Source organism: Protopterus annectens, chromosome 17.part0, assembly GCF_019279795.1.
Source record: "Protopterus annectens isolate FY-2018-M chromosome 17.part0, PAN1.0, whole genome shotgun sequence".
NCBI lineage: Eukaryota > Metazoa > Chordata > Ceratodontiformes > Protopteridae > Protopterus > Protopterus annectens.
The window spans coordinates 617517165-617541012 of NC_056751.1; the positions used below are offsets into that span (position 1 = coordinate 617517165).

The 23848-nt window shown below is 37.7% G+C and overlaps 1 protein-coding gene across 1 annotated transcript in view; it reads left to right on the forward strand.

Moving 5' to 3' along the window:
* Positions 1 to 23848, forward strand: part of LOC122791475 (butyrophilin subfamily 2 member A1-like) — a 797187-nt gene that overhangs the window by 342496 nt on the left and 430843 nt on the right. Inside the window, exon 6 of the mRNA XM_044059218.1 lies at positions 13959 to 13985. Coding sequence (XP_043915153.1) covers positions 13959 to 13985 — 27 coding nt within the window. The remainder of the gene's footprint in view (positions 1 to 13958; positions 13986 to 23848) is intronic.

The following is a 23848-nucleotide window of genomic DNA, read 5'->3' on the forward strand; positions in this document are numbered from 1 at the left end:
CTGCAAAGAAACCTCATTCTGTAGCTTGTACCATTAAGCTTTCCTTTTGGGTATGACCATAGGTGAAAATGATGATAGACACTACCTATTAAATTGAAAGCTTGACTTATGGCTCAGTTCCTGTTTCACTATCACAGACTGGTACATGCCTTCAGTAGTGGCACCATTGCAACTATCAGCATCTTGATGTCTTCTACCTACATGCAAAACAATGCACCTGGAAACCAAGACCATGTTGTAGGAAGAGAATTAGAGGAGAACTGCCATGTGAGGAAAACAAAATGGAGAGAATCATCCCATATAACATAAGTACTAACTTATGTTATATGGGATAGTCATCCCATGTAACATAAGTTAGTACTTTACTAAAGAAACCTGGTAGAATACTGCGGTTCTTAGGACATTAGTAACCATCCATCGAGGCAATTGGTATGACCTCATCTGGAGTGCTTACTTAGCTGTGGAGACCTTATCATTTTAAAGGCATGTAAAAGAAAAAAACTTATAGGAAGGGGAATAAAACAGAGCATGATCTGTACCAGAAGCCATATGAAGACAGGCTGCAAAATTTAACATGCATGATCATGATAGCAGGATATTTAGATAGAGATTAAGACCAGCTGCCATAATGGTTAAGGTCTTCGCTTCCCATGTGCAAGGTACAAGATTCGATCCTGACCACAAGCCTCTGCCTGTTTGGAGTCTGCATGTTTTTCCTGTGTCTCTGTGGAGTTCGTCTCATCTCCAAATAAATTTACTGGGTGTTTCCTTCTCAAACACAACAATGAATGGAGTTGTGGGCAGCAGCACAAACTCTACATTTTGCCTTGTAGGAGGGAATAATTGTACAGACCATTTGCTTTAGGCATCATGCAGAATCCTCAAGATAAGAGAACTCAGATATTCTAGACTTCTGTCTGGCAAGCTTGATAGTAGCCAACACATGGTTGAGAAAGAGAGACAGTCACAAGATCATATTCAAAACTGGCCAACATGCAACTCAGGTAGGCTTCCTCTCAGTAAGCAAAAGGGTAGAATCAGTTATTGCAAAGTCCCCATCTCACAGAATAAACCACTGGTTGCCACAATTGGAAGGCTCTAACAGGGACTATGCTGAAGACCTGGAAGTTAACTAGAGAGTAAGGACAACAGTTCAAAGAATTACTCAAGGATGTAGCACACCAAGAGAAGGAAGAGAGGAAATAGTTGGAGCTGAGGAAGTATTGCAGCTCCTCCAAATAGCATATGTGAGGACTACAGAACAAATATGTGGCTGGGCCTAGTATGGAAATAAGATACATAAGGAAGCTCTGTGGTAGAATGCAAAAGTCCAGGAAGTCGACCAAAGAAAGAAAGACTGCAGGAAAAAGTGGGAGATTGAAAAGTCAGACCAGGCTAAGTAGGAATACTGGTTTGCTAACAAAGAGGCTAAGAAAGGAATCACAATAGCAAAGAACAGGGCATCAGAGGCACTCTTCCAGCTTCTGGAAAGTGACTCAGTACATGGCACAAAGAAACTATATCAGGTTGCAAGACAAAGACAGAAAGATAAAGAAGATAGTCAGACACCCTTCCTTCATAAAGGATGCCAGCAACAATCTGCTCACCAGTCCACATAATATCAAAGGCAGATGGAAGGAATATTTCCAGCAGCTTCTGAATGAAGAAGGGGATGGGGAATAGAAAATTTACACCAGGCCTGGCACTCATGTCCCTTATAGACAGAGGTAGCTTATAAATGCCTGTTGTTAGCATAGTAACAATGTATGAATCTATGAAGAAAATCCCACAGAAGCTGTACTGCTGCAGAAACAGCCAAGGATGATTGAAGAAGAGAAGCATGCCCTAGAAGAAGTAAGAGCAGCTTTAAGGAGAAGGAACTCAGGGAAAGCAGTGGGCTCAGATAAAGTCACAGCAGATATGATTAAGATGTTGGGAGCCTGGGTGAGACAGGTGAGAAATGGCTCCAGAGGGTATTCATAACAGTGTGGAAAGAAAGGCGTATCCCAGATGACTGGAGAATAAGCATGCTCATGCCAGTTTGCAAGAAGAAAGGGGACATCTTCATCTGTGGGCAGTACAGAGGTATTAAACTCCTGTCATACTGCATGAAAATTCTGGAGAGGGTGACTGATAAGCAGATATGCAGAGTAGTGGAAAGTAAGATGGGATATGAGTAGTACAGATTCAGATCAGGATGCAGCACAGCTGACCCATTGTTTACAGTGAGACAGATAGTTAAGAAGAAGCCAGAGCCATGCCTATACTTGGAGAAGGCACATGACAAAGTCCCAAGAAAGTTAATTTGGGCAGTCTTGCAGTAGTTTGAAGTCCCAGAAACATTGATAGAATTAGTGCAGACTATGTACAAAGATCCAACGACTCAAGTAAGAACAGTGTTTGGTCTCACAGAAGGGTTCCCAGTAGGAATGGGTGTGCATCAGGGTTCAGCTCTGAGCCCACTGCTGTTCATACTACTGATGGATTACATTAGTGAGTAGGTCAGATCAACAAAATTGCTGTAATGCAGACAATGTGGCATCATGGGCAGACTCTGAGCAAGAACTTCAGCATAGGAAAGGGAATTGGAGTGAAATGAAGGCACATAGGTTGAAACTAAGTACAGGTAAGACAGTGGTAATGGCAGAAAATTGGGAAAATCATAAGAAGATGAAAACTGAGATAGAAGAGAAGACAGTGGAACAGGTTAACAGCTTAAGTATCTGAGAGGGGTGGCTGAGGAGAAGGGAAGTCAGAATGAAGAGGTCAAATCTAGAATCAGAGAGGCTTCAGCCAGCTGGCATAAAGTGTCAAGTATAGTCTATGACAGAAGAATGAAAGTAAGATGTACAAACAGTGGTGGGACCAGTACTACTGTATGGTATAGAAACCACAGTGGTGCGACCAGTACTACTGTATGCCACAGAAACCACGGCAGTAAAGTCAGAGCAGATGAGGAAGCTAGAGGTGATGGAAATGTGCCGGAGGAGGGTGGTAAGATGCACACTGTGGGACAGATGAAGAAATGAGGACATAAGAGCAGAAGTCAAAGTAGCTCCAATTGCAGAAAAGATCAAAGAAAACCAATTACAGTGGTTCAGGCACATCTGCAGAAAAGCAAAAGATAATTTGGTGAATAGGATTTGGGAAAGACAGGAAGAAGGTAAAAAGAAACAAGGGCATCCAGCAAAGAGGTGGATGAATTGTGTGACAGATCTGCAATAGTCAGGAGTGTGGCATTGAATTAAGAGTGATTTCAACAGTTAACATGACACCCCGACCCTATGTAGAAAATGGGAAAAAGGGGGTTGATGATGGTCATCATCATCATCATTATCATGATAGCAGGAAATAAACTTTACAGGACCTCAAGAGTTGCAGGATCCAAAAAAAATCAGAAATCTATAACTGCAGGAGAATACAATTATAGAAATGGGCATATATTCAGATATTTCAGAGAATGAGTGGTAGGTGATCGAAAATGTGTACAGGAAGAGTTAGAACAGGGAAACACACTATAGGAATTAGCAGGCATGCTTATTTATAAAAGGCAGTTCAATTCATGTGTGAGGTAGAAAAAGGGATGATCTATTGAGTACATAGAGGGACAGACACATTCTGAAAGGAATGAGTCAGTGTTAAATTATAATAATTCCTTTAATCTACCATGCCCCTAGACTGATGCAGAGATATGAGAGTATACTAGAATTGCAGGGTTACCTACACCAAGAATAACACTTGGAACATGCCACTTTACACCAGGAGAGGGTTACACAGTTCTGAAATATTCAGTGTTAATGAGCTTACCTAGTCAATTATTGTTGTAGCCTTACATATTCTTAGTATATCACTTTCCCAATGATGAGGGGGGGGGGGTGGCATAGTGGTTAAAGTCTTCACCTCATAAACACAGAGTAAGGGGTTTGATTCTAATCCCAGGTTATTGTGTAGGCTTAACATGACCTTATAAGGCAATTAACCTAGTATTTACCTATGAATCTATATTGCAAAGCCATACAACAGCACAGTACCATCTGTGCATCACCCATAGCAGCACAGTACCGTGTGTGTATCACCCATAGAATTGCAGACATTACAGGGAAATGTTGCCATACATCCAAAGCTATAATTGAGATGCAACAGGTAGCACGTTGCAGTTGTTGTAATATCATATAGTTGCCACTGTATGTTTTCTTTTTCATTTGCAATCTTTTCTATATGGAGAACATCGATGGGGTGTTTAGAGCTGGGTATGCATGCATGCACACTCTTACGGTCAGTGATGCCTACACATGGCATCAGATTGCAAAGTGGTCCCCGTGTATGTCAGTTAATAGGACTGCAGACAAAGGAGCACTCCCTATGTAATTCCTTCAGGTCTATAGCCAACAAACAGGTGGAGCTCTCAGCAATACAAACTTTTTTTTGTTTATTTTTTGTCTTTTAGAAACACTTAACAACATTATTCTCATATCCATTAGCTTGCAGATTCGTAAAGATAATGTAGCATAAGTACAACAACAGCAGCAAGAGCAACACATCCAGAAAAGTAGTGAGAAACAACATTAACAGGGCAAAATATATTCAAATTCCATAAACTCATGTTAAGCCTCACTAATGTAAGAAAACACATCAAACAACATTAACAGGGCAAAATATATTCAAATTCCATAAACTCATGTTAAGCCTCACTAATGTAAGAAAACACATCAAACAACATTAACAAGACACAATATATTCAAATTCCATAAACTCATGTTAAGCCTCACTAATGTAAGAAAACACATCAAACAACATTAACAGGGCAAAATATATTCAAATTCCATAAACTCATGTTAAGCTTCACTAATGTAAGAAAACACATCAAACAACATTAACAGGGCAAAATATATTCAAATTCCATAAACTCATGTTAAGCCTCACTAATGTAAGAAAACACATCAAATTGTGCTTCAAATATCAGAAGGGAACATTGTTAGCCACGACTGGCTCATTAATAAACTAATAATAGACAGTCTTATTGCACGTCACTCATTTTCTAGGAAACCATGAATATTGCTCCATTGCTCACAAGTATATTGAGGGAAGGTATAGTTATATCATAGTTACTATGGATATTATCCTGGGAGGGACAATCTGAGTTGTACAGATGAGAAAGTAAGTGACACCTTTTACACTGCCATTGCATTAAGGATCACCAATTAACTTCCTGTGGGGGTTTCCACACTGAGGTGCTATATAAGTCCACACTAAGCTTGAAAGCTGTATGACACACTTGAGAGTAACACACTTTTGAGCTACTAACTATTATAACTCCTATAAAAAAAATGCCTTGTACAGTGGATCAACATCTGCAACCAAGCTGTATGAAGTTTATCTAATTTGTCCTACGGTGCAGATATATACTGACAGTCACCGAACTCATGGTTTAGCATAGGATTGTGGAAACCACAAACAAAGAAGGTTATTTGCAAGCATAAACCTTTCCATACACTGTCATATGGAGGCCAGTATCCATATTGTACAAAAATAACATTTTTTCCATAGATATATGGTGTCTTCATTAGCTTGTGTAAAAAGGTATATTGTATACTAGGGGTATAATGCAAGGTTTTGTTTTCATGTCATCCTTCTCACTTCTATCAGCTGCAGTAGTACTGCTGTTGATCAGAAGTTAATATGGAGACCTACTTATTACTTATTACTTATTACTTGAAGATATTTCAAGAATGCATCTTTCTCCAGCTCTATTTTGATGCTAAAAACTGAAAATGTAACAACTAAACTGAAAATCCCCTGTTGTGTACACCCCATCTTTTTGAGACATTAAATTGCAAAACCATATAATTCCCTTGTGTTCTCAATGTTTAAATCAGGCCATATTATCAGCTATATACCTATGTGCATTACCCCATAATGGAACCGCAGAGCCCCTTACATCTTTTGGTGGAACTATCTGATATGGCTGAGCTATAGTGAACCAACTTGCTAAATGCTGAGGGAGAGATTGCATGGATCAGTTTAAACTCTAGAGTGTCTATAATGGAATAAAGAGAGAACTCCAATCTAGACAAATTAAACAGCGTAGGCAATAAAAGACCTGGGCATATTTGTCCCAGCGTGGAATACTGATTCCAGAGTTGCATATCAGAGCATATGTGATCTGTTTTGAAAGACACCTGTGTCTTCCATTCCAAATAAATTGATTTAGGAAACTTGTTATTCTTTAAAACATGAGATATTCCTTTGGTACAGCTGCATGGAAATAAGTATAGCAAGAAAGATGCTGCAAGCATTTTCACAGCTGCATTCCTCTACAACAGAAGCAATCTTAATTTATGTCATGAATGAACCCAGATGAGTGGTTTCACCCATAGAGGTTTTACACTGATTTCCACCACTTGCAGTAGGTCCGGATGCAGATAAGTCTCCAAGTATTTAGGATGTTGGCTGGCCTACACGAGGGAGATGGGAAAGCCCATTTCCGTCCAACCTAAGGCTGCTTCATTCACTGGATACAATAAGACATGCCTCTCAACTGTCCAGATTTTCATAAAATGTCCAGCGTTTTGCCTGTTATTTTTGTCTGTTGCTCATAAAATTTGTGCTTTACTGGCAAATTATTGAAGACTTGAAGTCACTAAATAATGACAGACATTTGAGTTTCCTTTAATCCCTTCTGAAAATGTATGCTATTGCTAAACCCATTATCCTGTCAACTTTCTAAGTTAATAAGAGAAATGTTTAAAAATTGTCCATATTTTTGTCTTTGTCTAGATTTATTGCATTAAGAAGTTGAGAGGTATGTTTTAGTTACATCCACATGCAATCCTGAAATTACATAAAATATATGTAAAGTTTCCCCTGGTATATTTGGAACTTTGCTCGGATTACTTATTAATAACAGTCAATTGCAAATAAATAAAATCTTACATATTCACTCATTAGTTTCCACTCACACATCTGCTTATCTTGCTTGAAAAAAATACTGGGGACATTGGACACCCTAGTTTGATACCCTTTTGCAGTAGAAAAGGTTTGGGAAAGTATACCATTAGCCAGTACACTAGCAAGGGGTTGGTGATATAAAGCTTTGATGACCAAGTTAAACTCTGGGGGAAATGCTGTGCTTTCAAGAATATGCCATTGATATTGTCATGTTATAGAGTCAAAGTTCTTGGTGAAATCAACCATAACAACCATAGCTTTTTCAGGTACATTATTTAACCATTACATTAGGATCTGCAGAGTGCAAAGATGATCCGCACCTCTTCCTCCTTTTGCAGATCCACTCTGTGATGGAGATACTAGAGTCAGAAGCCATGGGGTGTATTCTGATAGCTATGATCTTTGCATACATTTTAATATCAATGTTTAATAATGAGATAGGGCAGCAGCAGGCTACATCACCTGCTGGTCTGTGTGTCTTACAGAGGACTGTTATAACTGAAGCCTGTGAGGAATTATTTTTCTATCTTTTTGAAAAGGCTGATATAACTCTAGTAAACCAGGGACCATTTGGTTCACTAGCTCCTCATAAAGTTCACCATTAATACTGTCCAGTTCTGATGCCTTACTCGGGGCTGAGTGAGCAGTTTGACCTTCAACAGACACCTAGGGAATACTAAGCTGTTGCAAAAACTTTTTAAATTGCCTCTTGGAGACTGGCTTATGTTCTTCCTTCAGTATAAAGATGTTGATATAACTGATGAATTTCTCTGTTTATACCCTCAGCTGACATTACTGTGCCCTTTACCTTTTGGGAGATTATCCCTGCTATAGCTACAGCCATTTGATGCTGTTTAATCCTGTATAATAATAATAATAGTTTCCTGGGTTTGTTCTCTTCTGTCCAGCTGCAAAAAGCCATATAATCTAAATACAATTGTGCATGTTCCTTTATTAGTATTAGATTTAAGGCTGTTTGCTTAGCCATATAAGCTTGAACCTTATCTTTTTTTTTTAAACCTACAAGCTTTACACTTTTGCCATGCTGAGTGGACATCGTCTTCAAAGGTATGGATTTCCTTATTCCACTTATTTAGCAATTGCATTTTGGCCCATTTACAAAGTCAATGGTTTGGCACCTATGTCTCTAATGGACACAGGCAGCTTGTAAATGGTTCATCTCCCAGGCCCCTGATTATAAATGTGTCAGCTCCCAAGCCCCTGCTTACACTTATCAAGACTGCCAGAACCTGTCAGAGATTTGGGATGCATGGCTAGGCTTAAAAAGGTCCTTGTGGTCATTAGCCTAGTAAACACCTATGAACCTGTGAACCTTTGAGTTCCAGCTTAACTGAGTACAAACATACTAAAGGCTCATATTTCCCAGGTGGGCTACATCTTAAATAGCCTTGCATACTTTTCTCTGATATGACCCAGCAAATCTTTTTACCTGAAAAATCAAAACATCTAGCCACCAATGTTTGTCTTTGCTCTTAGATTTCTTGATGCCCTTGGCTAGCATGACTGATTTGTGGTCCATAAGCAGGTCTGGAATGATCCTGGTATCATGAATATCTATCCATGACTATGTCTTTAGATACTAACAAATGGTTCACTCTTCTAGAGGATTTCCCTTGTGGGAAAGAATAAGTAAAGTCAAAAGTCCTGTTGGTGAAAGAATCTTTATATATCAACTAAACTCACAATGTTCCAAGCATTTATCAGTCCTTTCTGGGGTTTTATATGACATTCTGACAGAGGTTTATTCTTGTCTGTCACAGAGTTCATTGTTTAATTAAATACCTTGCTATAATTATTTTGGAGTTTAGTGGTGCCAGGAGTTAAGCTCACTAAAGTATCTCACAAAGAAATCAGGACAATCTTTGTTTGGGCCATATAATGACTTTAATATAATTTCCCAGTGTGGTGTATTAAGCCTTCCCATTATATAATGACCCTAATATAATTTCCCAGTGTGGTGTATTAAGCCTTCCCATTATCCATCTACCTTCTTTATTCCCTTTCTTCTCTAACAAAGTCCAGCACAGTGATGTATTTATCTGGAGTAAAACCTATTGTTTCAGTCTCATATTTAGATTCAAAAGCATGTGTCCCTTTCAAATAAAAAAAAAAATTAAAACATGTCCAGGTCTAATAGCGACCTTACATTCTTGACAGAAAATAATATCGACTTTGTTAGATTTTTCCAGGTTAAAAGTGCCCTATTTTTATAAGGTGAATTTAAACCACACACGTTCATAGTGCATCAAATAGCCATTGTAACTCTAAGCTATAACTATATTCAGTTAAACACAGCTCCACTAAAAAATATAATTTAAAGTCTGTATCCAATGTTGTATCTCATCCAGTGAGGTATAGGGTGGTGGTATCTGTGAGGGGGACCTTAGTGCAGTGAGATGAGTGCCTTGTAAGCAGCAGTGGCACCACAGAAAGTAGCACATCACAGTGAGACTCCCAAGCTCCTCATGTTTGAATCTTTCACAGTCCCACTTTTAATACCTCCTTTCTTTTGTTGTATAATGTTTTCAATACTCTGTCTCTCTTTTGTCTCTGAAGTCTGTTTTGAAATTGAATTGTGATAAGCTCTTTATCTTCTGAAACAAACCCCTGGTTCATAATATCCTCAGTGATGTCCTCCGCCTGTCAGGAGGAAAAGTGATTATTAGCTTTGTCACTATATGGGAACAGTTTCTTGGCAGAGGTTTTACTTGTTACTGGAGACCTCATGTCTTCTCATTGTCACGTGGCTTCACTGGAGTCAGTAGACACAGCAGCATACTTCCCAGGCTGCCATGCCTTTAATTCACAGATCCATGAAATAACAAAAGGAAATTCACCACAAATAAACCAGATAAAAGCCAACAAGGTTGGCACAGCAGGTACAAACTTGCACAAGCAACCAGGTGACTGTAACAATGGTGTAAATGTTTTAGTAAGGGATGGTAGGTTCGATGATTTTAATGGTTGGATGGAAAGGAAACAGTCCAACAGTTTTGATGTCACTGCACTGGTGGAGGTAAATGTTGGACAGAGAGACACTTATAAAAATTCACTAGTTAAACTATCGGAGTTTCTTATTAAATACAAAGCCCTACAAATAGACGAGGATTTATGTGAATGTCTTAGAAGGGACATTGTTCCCAAGGTGCTCAGGGTTTCAAAATAACCTAATAACATATGTAAAGGGTCTGACTGTTACAATGAGCTCTTGGAAATTTTTAACAAATGTGGTTTAGATATTGTGAGGGTTACAGTCAAGCAAAATTAGATTTTTCTTGGTAAACTGCGTGGGGAAATTGATGCATTAAATAACAATATAACAAATAACTTAATGTTCACAGTGGAATCTGATAAAAAGAAATGTTATGATGTTTTTGATATGGTGGATGAGAAATGCTGTACTAATATTAAAAGGAAGATTAAAAAAATGGAAAGGGAACTACATGAACATAAGACTAAGACATGTTACCCTGAACCAAAAAGATCATTTGGTAGCTATGACATTAATGAAGGGTATGTAGTTAAAGAAAATGTACTTCCTCAGCAAAATAAAAGGGGCTCTAATGATTTTGAACATTCCTTGCATGACCCTTTAGAGTATCTCCCATTTTGCAGGTCAGAAAGAATCATGAACCAGCAGGCCCCTCAGTACTTTCAGGGGTACAGTGTGGCAGCGAAGCAGAGCATGGGGAGGAGGGGGAAGTGCGAGATACTGAAACATGGGGAGGTGATAAATGTTAATGGTCACCCTTCATGTTATGACATTACAAGTGAAGGAGTCAAAAATTGCTTGGGGAATTTTCACATTTTTAATTATTATGAACATGAACTCACCCCTGTACATTTTAGTTTGCTGTGAAAAGGTTTTAAATTTGTTCCTCAAACCAAAGGTGATGTTTCTAAGTTTATTATGGATTTTAAGATTTTTTTACGTAAAATGAATTTGGATATTATGGTGCAAGTGAATACACCTACATCTCAGGGACAGGAACCTAGGCCTAAAAGTGTTTTTAATCCCCCCGCCCATCCCCAGTTGAGAAATTTGGAAGTATCAATTGAGAAGGAATTTAGGAAATTTACTAGTCTGGAATCTAATAGGAAGGTATTTCATTTAAAAAAGGATGAATGGACCCTACTAAAACAATTAAGGGCTGATGATAGTATACGGATCATGAAGCCTGATAAAGGTGGAGGTGCTGTGGTCATGAGTTCTGTAATATACGAGGGTAAGATGATGAACCTTCTGGGGGATATTGACAAATACAGGAGGGTATCAAAAATTAAATTAACATCACTTACCAAAAGATTGACATGGCCCTTTACGATTTTCTTATGGATGGGCTGATAAGCAACCACTATTTATGTAATGACAGACCTAATATTTTTGGTATCCCGAAATTACATAAAGATCCCCTGGATCCCCCACTGAGGCTGATTGTTTCTGCAGAAGGATCCAAGACTGCAACTCTAGCAAAATACTTAGACATTAAGATTAGGTCCCATGGGTGGAACAAAAAACAAATACTAAAGGATTCATTGGAATTTTTATGGAAAATTGATTTGGAATTGAATTATCAACAGGTCCTTTTTGTCATTATTGACATTAAGGACCTTTTTTCCATTATCCCCCTTTCTAAGGGGTTGGAATGGTTGGAATTGTTTTTGAAGGAGGATGTCCAGATTCCTAATAATGACTTATATATTATTTTGGGGCTTATGAACTTGGTTCTCAAAAACAACTTTCTATATTTCAGTGGGGAATTTTTTCACCAAATAAAAGGAGTTGCGATAGGGGCGAATTGCGTCCCCACCTACGCCAATATTGTCTTGGCTTGGTGGGAAAAAGTTTATATTCTCCAATCTGAATATAGGCATTGTTGGACCAAATACATTAGATTTTTAGATGATATCTGTATTTGTTGGATTGAGATGGAGGCTAAGTTAGTTGAATTTTTGAAATATCTAGACATTACAACTGATTTTTTTTAAATTTACACATACCATCTCCATAGATTCTGTACATTTCTTAGATGTTACGCTAGAAAAAAACAGTGAATGGTCATTTCAAGTCTAAGGTCTATAGGAAAAATATGTATTCTAATTCTTACTTGCACTATACGAGTGTGCATCCCCAGTTTCAGAAAAAGAATATAGTTAAGGGCCAATTTAACAGATTTACTGAGCATCCACTCATGTAAAAGGTTTCCTTTCTACTGCTGCCCTAAGGATATGCAGCTTGTCTCTTTCATCAAGTTTATCAGCCTGCATATTGATTGCTAATTCCAGAAATACTGTTTTGGAGGTGGTAAGATCCTTGGCAATCGTTTGTGCAGCATTTTCAGTGTTAATGATAGCAGTATCTTGCAAAACTTTCACCACCAATTCAGTTAAGTGTCCAGTTTAGCAGTAACATTATCCTGCAACTGAGAAGTCACTTCTGGCTTCATACTGCTCTGGTTGTTCAATGTAGTTATGTGATGGTTTCTTAATTATTTTTTAATTGCCATGACAGCGAGCCAAAAGCCCAGAAGGAAGTATAAAAAGGGTTATTAAACATCTAAGCAGATTGAAGTCTCAGGGAATAGCTACTCACGCCATGGCAGCAGGCTCCACTCCCCGCAGTGGGCTATACTGTAGATGATCAACTGAAAAGTAGTGTGACACTGATTTATAGTTAAACCAAACCTTACGGTCATGACAGGGAAATGTTTCTTGGAGTCAGACACAAAATTAGTGCTACCCATTAGGTTTTCTGACAGTTAGTGCAGAGGACTAAGACCACTGCTTCCTGTAGTTCAGGCTTTTATTCTCTCAGTCTACAACTGCCTATTGTGTGACACTAAAGTCACTTAATCAGATGGTTTTCTGGGGAAAGTGGGCACATGTGTACTAAATGCCTATGAACCTTTTACCTCTGTATTGGGTTATGTGAGTAGTCTGCAGGAGAAATTGTGGAGGTTTTCTTTTAGAACTACCAATGTTTGAATGAATAAGGAAAGCTCTAAGTAGCATATTACCTGAAGGGTAAATTATTTTGGAATATGTTTCAGGATCTCTATCTTTTATATTAAGCAAATAAATAGGCAGATAGATGGGCCAGTCACATTTTATTATGCTATCAAATCCATGGGCAGAATTTGAGGATTTCTCTCCACTTATGCAAAGACAGCTGGACAGTTAGCACAATATAGAGAAATTCTGATTTAGAGACATACTAAGGTCAAACAGAAATAACTTAGTACAGGCTGATAACCATATCTCTAAACTGAACACTGCTCTGTCAGACCTGACAGTGCTGGTGTTCTCGCTAGGGTCCATCCATCATGTGAGAAAAGGTACCCCTGAACATTCAAACACACACACACATCCACTCATTCACAAACAAGCCCATTCTCTCACACACACACACACACACACACACACACACACACACACACACACACACACACACACACACACACACACACACTCAGGATATGCCTTCATGTTTTTATCGCTTGTGGATAGAACGGTAATTCCAGAAGGTATATAACAATGTAAAACAGACTAAGAAACCAAGAAAATGTTTTATATGCATTCATATTGTTATTTATTTATTTTTTATATTTTATGATTAGTGATACTCACACCAGTAAGAATTATAAAGTGAAAGATCCTGCACTACATTTAAACATTTTTCATTAGTAGTTCATTTCTAGTGCTCTCTTTAAATTAACTTACAAATTATGTATGTAGCTGAGTTAAAGATTAATTGCAATGCTACTTTTGCCATATACAGAGAGAGAGAGAGAGAGAAAATCAGCAACAGATATGTAACAAAATGTAAAATTATATTTATTTGTTGAAATTATGAGTACGTTAAATTCAGTGTTTCTTTAATTTTAGTATGAATAAAAATCCTTGAATAAATTAGACATGTACTCAAGCTTGTTGAGCCTGTTTCTTTGTATTAAAAAATATTTACTGATCTGTTTAATTCTGTTTTTCAGGTATTCAAAAGAAGCTGGTAAAAGCAGGTAATAAAACCTTGTATCATACAGTAAATTTTCATATTATAAAATATATATAGGTGGTGCCTAAAATAATTTATCTAAAAAAAGTTAGTTTATTTACAGCAAACAGAAAATATTTTAGAAGCATTTCATGGGATGAATATCAGTAACTCGTTAGGTCACTGATTCTGTTAACACAAGGCTGAGCATAACTTCTTAGTGTGGTATTGTTCTTTGTCACTTTTGTATTATGTTCCACTTCAATTACAACATTAATAAAAGGAAAGAAAATTTAAAATGGGAGCGCACAAACCAAAACTGTCAGTATACAACCAAGCAAACATGATATGTTGTTTCAATTTTGTATTTGGTTGATAAATGTAGTTACATTTAACTGGAAAGTGAAAGCTTCATTGTACATAGTTCATTATGCCTTTTGCTTAGGGTAGGGGAGAGCTTGGCTCCAGGACATCTACTGTTTATAGACTTCTTCCTAGCTCTGCCATCACTATGCAGACTTCACAAATGCTATATTTTGTGCTAGCACATTGTTCCTAGGATTCAGAAACATGACCAGCATGGCAAGCATGGTGGTTATCCTTCCTCTGCATCATGAAGGCATGTTGTGGCTCAGAGCTCATTATCAGTTAACAAAGTGAAAACCTGAAACTCAAAGTGCAGTTATTTTACTCCTCCCACTCAATCCCAGGGCAGGACTTGCAGTGAGGAAATTAAAGCTGCATTGAACCAGATGAGTTGAACTGCTGGACGTAGAGAGTCTGTGCATCTCAGCATGTGCACATGCTAATAAGGCAGAAGATGAGAAAAGTAACATGCTGCTTTAAAGGTGCCACTGCACTGCTTAAATGTATTTTAGACAAGAACCAGGAATGGAAATGGGAGTATAAGATAGAAGGAAAACAGGGGAAAGCGAACAAAGGAAAGCAGATGACAGAAGAAAGGAACGGAGAATGTGGTAGGGTGGGGGAGGCAAGGGTAATATTTGTTTGTCAAAGACCAGACTTACAGGGTTGTGCTAATAGACTGAGTCTCCCTTTCTCCCCTGACCATGTCATTGCCAGGGTGAGGTGAAACAGCACCCTGTGCACCTCCCCACTGGATCTTGATTGAGATGTTTCTGGTAGGACCAGGCAAGGACATAACTCTGCTAGTTGCAAGAGGAACCATTCCAGGTAGCCAGTGGAGGCATCCATCTGCCAGTTCACCAACTCCCCCATTACCTATGTCACCATCCTGTGGATTACAAGCTGCTCAGCTGTAACACAGCCATCAATGGAAACAACAGCACTCCTAGCGCATCACTCTCCCTGGTTTCAGCTACTGTGGAGGCAGCCTCAGCTGGTTCAAAGGCAGACTAAGGGGATGGCTGGGTTACTTGAGGGACAGTGGAACCAGGCCTAGTCATTAGAACTACTGTGCCAGCTGCTCTACATAATAGTAAAATAAAGGAAGAAAAATAATATAACAAGCATAATAACTTTTTTTATAGAAAAGTTAATGACAAAGGAAGAGAAGAAAGAAATAGAAATAACTTTAAATCGATGTATGAGTTATATAACAGAGCATTATGATGAAATACTTAATTCAAAAAACAATTACAACAGGAAATAAAAATGTGAGTGACACCAGAGTAGTGTGATATCTAAAGGTTAATATGCTGTTATGTGCTGTTAAAAAAGGTGCTCACTGAAAAGCATCTGCATGGTGTAATACGTCCACTGCCTAGCATATACAGGTATATTAGTGATACCCTATTTAGAATGTGAAGAGGCATCATTCTGTCAACATAAGTAACTGCCTGTCTAAATCTATCACCTACTGCACCACTGGCATATGTGCATAGACCTACCAGTGAAATGGGTACACACATTCGATCCGATTTACTTACTACCTAGGCTCATGAGACTGTATACTTGTCAGTAACAACACCTATACAGGTATTCAGAACAGCACTTCCTACATTACAGTTTTTAGATATGATACAACTTTCTCAGAAATAATGCACTAAAAGAAATATCTACTTTCCAAAGTAAGAACATTTCTATAAAGAAGTGAAGAACTTAAGAACCCCTTTACCTGGGAAAGGTTATTCAATGTGCATTGGATATAAGTAACTAAAATAGATCGTCCAAGGCTCAACCATGGTTCTCTGACACTGGAGTTATAGATAGTAAGAGGGAGCAGAAACATTCATCCAGTGGGGACAAACTATGTGTGAACTTCAGATATAGCAGTAACATAGCAGGGTATGTGACATAATAAGACAAAATTGGAAGATTTTATTAACAGAGGAGAAATTGAAAAAATGGTTACTAACCAACCCCTCTTTAGTTTTAAGTGTAATAAGAATCTTAAAGATTTATTTATGCGATGAACAATGTGTGGTAAAGAAAACATGATCTTGCCATCAGGGTACCTTTCCATGCAGACATGGCAGGGCTTGCAAGTATATTACAGGGGACAATTTGTTTGTTCATCCAGTTATGGGTAAAAATTACTCATTGCTGCAATATACTGATTGTCAACCTAGTGATGTTATATAGCTGGCTCAGTGTAAAGAATGTTATTCATTCTATGTAGCAAAAACAAATTGTAAGTTGAAGGACAGGATACTAAAACATATGTCAGCTATACAGCTGAAGAATATTCACAATGCCTTATATCAACATGTTAAACTGAATACTAACCATAAATTTGATTTTATGGTGTTGCAGGTAGTTAAATTAACTAAGAATGGTGGAAATATAACTATCTAACAGAGTACAATGAAGCCAAATGGATTATTGAATTAAGAGCAGATAGAACCCCTGGTATGAATGGGGTTATTCCTCTTAAGCCTGCCCTAAGAAGGAGGAGAGTTCAATACTGACTGTTGACTGGTCATTGTTTATTTTAAAAGTTAATTTCAGTGTACTAGATGTTGTCTGATGAAGAGTTAAAGCTGGGGTACAGTCTTTATTTATTGATGATTATTGGTTAGTTTCCTTTACTTTTAGCTGGAGAAAGATGAGTCCTCACTTGCACAAGTATTCTCAGACAATAATGCATGTTTGCCCTTTGAAAGAAGCTGTACTATGACAGAATTCAAGTGCCCATTCTGCTTTGATATACCACAGCAACTGTTGATTATTCATCTTGGAAGCCATACACTGTTGTGACTAACTGCTGTCATAATATTGCTAAGGAGATTACAAAGGTGGTGTAACCCCCAGCTTATGAGTAGCCACTCTCCTACTCCATGGTCAGCGTGTATTCTTATGGTGACATTGCTTTGCAGAGAGGAAGCCAGTTGTTCTTCTGAGCACTTCAACATCAGATTACTGCCATTTTCTGCAGTATCCTTTCCCACAATTCAAGCATACTGTCAGGTCTAATATACTGAAGTAGGTATACAGAGGTTATGATAACTCTGCTGTCTGCATATTTAATGCATAATGGTGTTTATTTCTGAATCACACATACACAATACTGTACACCTCAGACCTGTGATTTACTTTCAACAAGTATAGCATGGTAATTGGACTCTCCTATTATGCTACATTAAGCCATTATTTTCTTGAACTGCTTATGCTGTAGTAAGCATTATACGACAAGAATCATACACATTGACATTTATCAGCCTGCTGCATCTGGCTGAACCATGTTTTTCAGATGTGTGCCCTTAAAAGTGCTTTGCTTCTTTTGCTGAAATGTCAAAAATACTAGTTTCCATGATAAATAATTTGGCTGTAGTGTATTATTGATAAATGCATCTTTACCCCTCTTTTTTCATTATTAATATACACCTCTAAAATCTGAATCGGTCAAAACCAAGAATTGTTTTTTTACAAGACATTAAAGTGTTTTTACAATGACATTGTCTGTCCTTCAAGGAGTTACAGCATATTAAGTATCATTGTATCCTCCATGATAAAAGTAATCACTGCATAGTGCCTTTGCTGAACAGTCTATGGAGAAAGTACATCATCAAACATTTACTTCTGGAAAGCTTTAAAACCAGGTGTTTCTCAATACTGCATGGTTCAGCCTTTTACTTAACTTGGTATTAGACCTCTGTACTTGTTAAGTATTTGTTTCAGATATAGATACTATTGTGTGTCCTAGAAGTTAATTGTATTTTAATATATTTGTTGTTAATCTTCTGAATCATTTTGAAAATTAAATATTTAAGCATAGCTATTAAAATGGGGACAATGCATTTGCCACTTTTAAATCATTCTTTGCTCACTGCATTACACTTCGGGCTGAAATGGGGTGGAACACATAAACCATTGTGTTACTCTTCTCATTTGCATCAGATTGGAAGCATCTGACTCAAAAATATATTAACATTAAACAGTATCTGCAATGTGTATATATATTTATTTCAGATTCCAACCAGGATATAATGACCCAAAGGCCAGAGGTCAGATTAATGTGAAACAGGTAGATGTTCTTCGTGTTTCACTGTTGTAGTCATCACATTTGGATTATCCTGCCAGGGGTAGCCCTCAGTCGGCCTGAATACCAGAGGCTTAGTATTTCTGCGTCGGTTGATGTCACTCCAGGACTGACATCAGGTCGTCAGTGGTATAAAATCAGGCAGCCAACGACATTACATCAGTCTTTCTTACCAAGGAGCCTGAAGCAGACGCAGTTCGCATGAGTGCCGGTTGGCTGCTACCTAAATTTTCATTTCCAAATGGAAGTTGAAGTCTTCTAAAGCTAAGTACTCCATTGGGGATCCTTTTTTCTTGCTCTAACCGATGTCAGAAAAAGTTAACAATTCTCTCATCTGTGGAAAGCAAATACCACACTGAGACTTCCATTATTACTGCATCACCTGTTTAGACCCAGACCACGATGTCCCTCACTGTCGCTTTTGTGCTTTGTTCAACGCCAGAACTCTACATCGTCGGGACCTTATTGTAGCTAGATATTTTTGCTCTCAGTCCTCAAATTTTGATATGGCTTCGTTAAGCTATCCGACTACCGATCTTCTGAAAAAACATAAAGATAAATACATTAAGTAACCAAAAACTGGACAATAGAAGAGCTGCGCGTAGAACCAAATTTTAATCAAAGTATATTAATGCTGAATTTGAACAGGGCGTTTTCATCCAAGTATCCGTCAGACTTCTTCAGACATAATGTTAAACTCATCTACATTCACACGTTATATACATTTCCCCTTAATTAATTAATTAATTAAGGTTAATTAACCCCTTAAAAACATACAACTGATAACTATTAAAATTCCAAAAAATGAATTGAATGTTATGTACAAAATATATAAATAACCACAACAACTATTGGATTATAAGTAGAATATGTACAGTTGTATCAAATATGTACTATAAAATATAATTTGTTATAAAAAATAGTAAATAAATAAATATAATATATAGCATGACAATTGATATACCAAATAGTATAAAAATAAAAATATGTACCACTTATATCAGAATTGTAGTAAAAGGCCACATCTATAATTTAGCTGATCTAAGCTTCAAAAGAGGTAAAATGGAAATAAAATAATTTAGCCCTGGGGTTCTATTGGCCTCCAGGGTTATCTGCCAAAAGGTTTCCCTGAACTCCAATTTGGTCTCCCAGGGACTCCCTCTTATTTCTCTAGGGACCATTTCAATGAATGAAAAGAAAAATTGAGCGTTACTACATTCCAATATATGTTTGTACAGGGCATTAGTACTGTTCTTCTTTCTCACATCATTGAGATGTTTGTATATTCTGCGTTTTAGGTGCCTTTCAGCTTTACCTACATAAAAGGCATCACAGAATCCGCATGTAACTAAATAAACTAATCCCTGTGAATTACAGTTAGAGTAATTTTTATTGTATAGGGTCTTATGTCTTGCCTGTATATATACTTCTTCCCCTTGTAATATATACTTACATTGGTTACAGGCTCCGTATTTAAAAGTCCCCCTCCTTTTGTGTGTAAAAATATGTGAATTGGCTGCATACTCTAATAAATTTTTGATATTCTGTCCTTTCCTGAAAACTACTTTTAGATGTTTATTCTTAAATACCTCTAAATCCATAAATTCGGAAAATTTCTTCCACTCCCTTTCTAGAATAGATTTTACCTGGTAGGCAGTCCCACTAAAATTCATCACAAAGGCTTTACCAAAGTCTTCTTGAGTTTTTTTTTTTTTTTTTGTATTGTACCTTACACAGGGGTAAGTGGACCTGTACCCAAAACTGGTTTGTACTTATCAATTCTCCCTTGTATTAGTTCTGTTTGTATATTATTAATAAGATCTTTTGGAAAGCCTCTATCCCTGAACATTTTTTCTAATACTACACATTCATTCTGGAAATCATAATCCAAAGATGTCATGCAGCTCACACGGACATACTGCCCCTTGATAATACTCTTTTTCTGGAATGAGGGATGTGCACTACTGTAACTAATATATGTTTTAGAGAATGTTGGTTTTCTATAGACTACTGACTTGAACCCATTACCTGTGTTATATATTGTCACATCCAAATAATTAAATCTTTCTGATGTTACTTGATGTGTGAACTGCAGGAAGGTAGCAATTCCAGATAAATAATTCATAAATTCTTCTAATGTTGCCATGTCCCCTGTCCAAAAAATATAGATATCATCAAGGTATCTAGTATATAGATTCCAATGTTGTGAATAAGGACATGTTTGTACAAATTTGTGTTCCCAAACAGATAAAATAATATCTGCATAAGTGGGAGCACAACTGGTCCCCATGGCCACTCCCTGTTCTTGCCGGTAAAATTCCCCCTCAAAAAATAAAAAATTGTTTCTGAGGACTAACTCTGCTAATTCCAAACAGAGAATGGTGTCATTTTCCGAAGTATTTGACCTCAGTCTCAAAGCTTCTTCCAACCACATCAATCCTGTATCATGTGGAATGACAGAAAATAAATCCACAATGTCAATGCATAAAAATATAAGGCCATCTACGCAATATTCACGCTGTATTCTGGCAAGAAAATCCCAAGAGTCCTTAAGGATGTAGGGACAACCCCCCCCCCCATATATCCTTATGTTTCCAGTCAAGAAAGTTTGCCACAGAAGCTGTTTTGGAACCTTCTGATGCAACAACTGGTCTGAAAGGGGGGTCTTCCACCTCCTTGTGTACCTTGGGAATACCAAATATTGAAGGTATTTTAGGCGAGTTATTTTCCAAATACGAATAAATTTGAAAATCAATTACACCTTGATCAAATAGATCTTTCAATGCCAAATCAATTTTGTGATAGGCAATATTCATTTTGTTGATGGATACGTGACTATATTTGTCTTCATCATGAAGGAGGGAAAACATTTTTCCTTCATACAAAATTTTGTCCATCAGGACAATTCCCCCTTTTCCCTTGTCAGGTTCCATCGCACGTATTTCTGGATTGGAGCACAATTGTTTCAATAAATTATTTTCTTCATTGGTTAAATTGTTCTAAATGTCTATTGTCCTGTATTGCTTCCGAATATGTTCTTCTAGATTGCAAACTATTATACTTTGCCCTAGGAATCAGATATTGTTTGCCCTCACTATATTCCTTTAGGTCACAGTCTAATTTGTTACACTTTCTATTTAAAATGCCATCACATTTTTTGGCTATAATGCTCCTGATTCCATAATATTTGTCCTGGTTACTCTGTACTCTAAACAACAAATCATTTTTAATACATAGATCTAATGCATCAATTTGTTCATTTAAAATCAACATTTCTCGATCATTGTTACGGATCAAGGCTTTTAGAATGTCCAGACCACATCTATCGAAAATAGTTATTAGTTCCTTGTGAAGTTCAGTTTCTTCTGAGACATTGTTTGGGTATTTGTAAACCCGTATGCCTTTAGGCACAATCCCATGTTTTAAACATTCCCCCAAGTATGCATTTTCAATATTTAAAGTTTCATACCTGGTTAAACCCTCCTGTAATTTATTGACACTTCTCTGTAGGGGTCCGTGTTGCCACCATGTGCTTGTTGTGGTATTCTGAAATGTAGGCTTTTTCTGCAACCAGTCATTTAGATCTTGACAATCCCGGCCATTGGCCTTATTGGTTTCCTCATTTGGTCAATCCTGTGGTTCCTGTGCACTCACAACACCTCCATGTGGACGCAAAATCAATGATGTGTCGTTCCATGTTCTTTCTGACTGCCCTGAGCCCATGTTGACTGTAATAGTCTCCATTGGTGTACATTCACTACCAGTGAGTGCTTCCTGATTACCAGGCAGGCCTGTACTGGAAAGTAGTACAGCGACTCCTCGACTAATCAGAGTCAGAATCTTCATAAGGTGTGTTAGCTGACCAGAAATTCTATGTAGTTCACCAATTTCCTGGCCCCGAACATCACTGGGGCTATGCGAAGGTGAATTCAGCTCTTCAAAAAGCTCCATAAACAAAACCACAAAAATACAGAAGAAGAGCCAGCCCAGAAGAAATACACTAAGTAACCAAAAACCGGACAATAGAAGAGCTGCACGTAGAACCAAAACTTTAATCAAAGTATATTAACGCTGAATTTGAACAAGGCGTTTTCATCCAAGTATCCCTCAGACTTCTTCAGACATAATGTTAAACTCATTTACATTCACACATTCTATACATTTCCCCTTAATTAATTAATAAGGTTAATTAACCCCTTAAAAAACATACAACTGATAACTATTAAAATTCCAAAAAATGAATTGAATGCTATGTACAAAATATATAAATAACCACAACTATTGGATTATAAATAGAATATGTACAATTGTATCAAATATGTACTATAAAATATCATTTGTTATAAAAATAGTAAATAAATATAATATATAGCATGACAATTGATATACCAAATAGTATAAAAATAAAAATATGTACCACTTATATCAGAATAATAAGGATAAAGACAGAGACTGACCGCACATGTCCAAAACTGCCGACAACGTTTCTGTTAAGCTAGTTGTCAGTTCTCCAGTCCTCAGTGAGGTGCTTTCACAGCCCCTGATGACAACTTCTGTGGATTCGCAGGCCGCTACCGAGACCCTTTTGGAGTCCAGTATGCCGCGAGACTCTTCTTTGATTAAGGGTCCTGCAGATGTCTCTATCTTGGATGGGTCCGGAGTCACTGAGCAGGCATCGGCTTCCGAGGAATTACTTCGCTCTACCGATACTTGACACAGACCAATGACTACTTTCGCATCTTCAGTTCTTTCTATAACTACTGAGTTTCTAAGGCCCAGGGTACAAACTACGCCCAAAAACTGACAACCCAAGCTCAGGCACCTGCTTCCTTGCCTCAATCTCAAATGCTTAAAATGGCAGAAGACCTTATTATCCTTATTAGGGGAAGCCGCACTACCCCTTCCATAAGAAAAAGAGACTTGTCCCCAGTAGTTTTAACTGAACAGGAGTCCAATGACTTTGATGCTTCTGAATATGAAGACATGCAATCCCTCTCTGCTTATGAGGATTCTGATGCAGAGGAATTCATTCCTTCTGCCTCTCCACCTGAGGATTTTTCATTTGGGGAAACCCTTCATACTTTAAGGGAGCATTTCCAATGGGAATGCCAAGACTATCCTCAGTCAAAAAAGAGGCACAGGGAATTCTTAGATTTACCACAGCACAGACCGTTGGCCATTCCTCCTGTCCCAGATGTTGTGGATGATGTCTTTACGGAATCCATTTTGACTCCTGACACCCTTCCTCCTGCTCCCAGGAAACCTGATAGGTACTACATAGTACCTGACTCTCACAAATTCCTTTTCAAAAATCCTACTGCTGACCCAGAGGTCATATCTCAAGGACCTAAAGGAATTAAAGCAACCTCAGTTAAGAATCCCACCCCCTCAGATAGGGATTCCTGAGCTTTAGACAGATGGGGTAA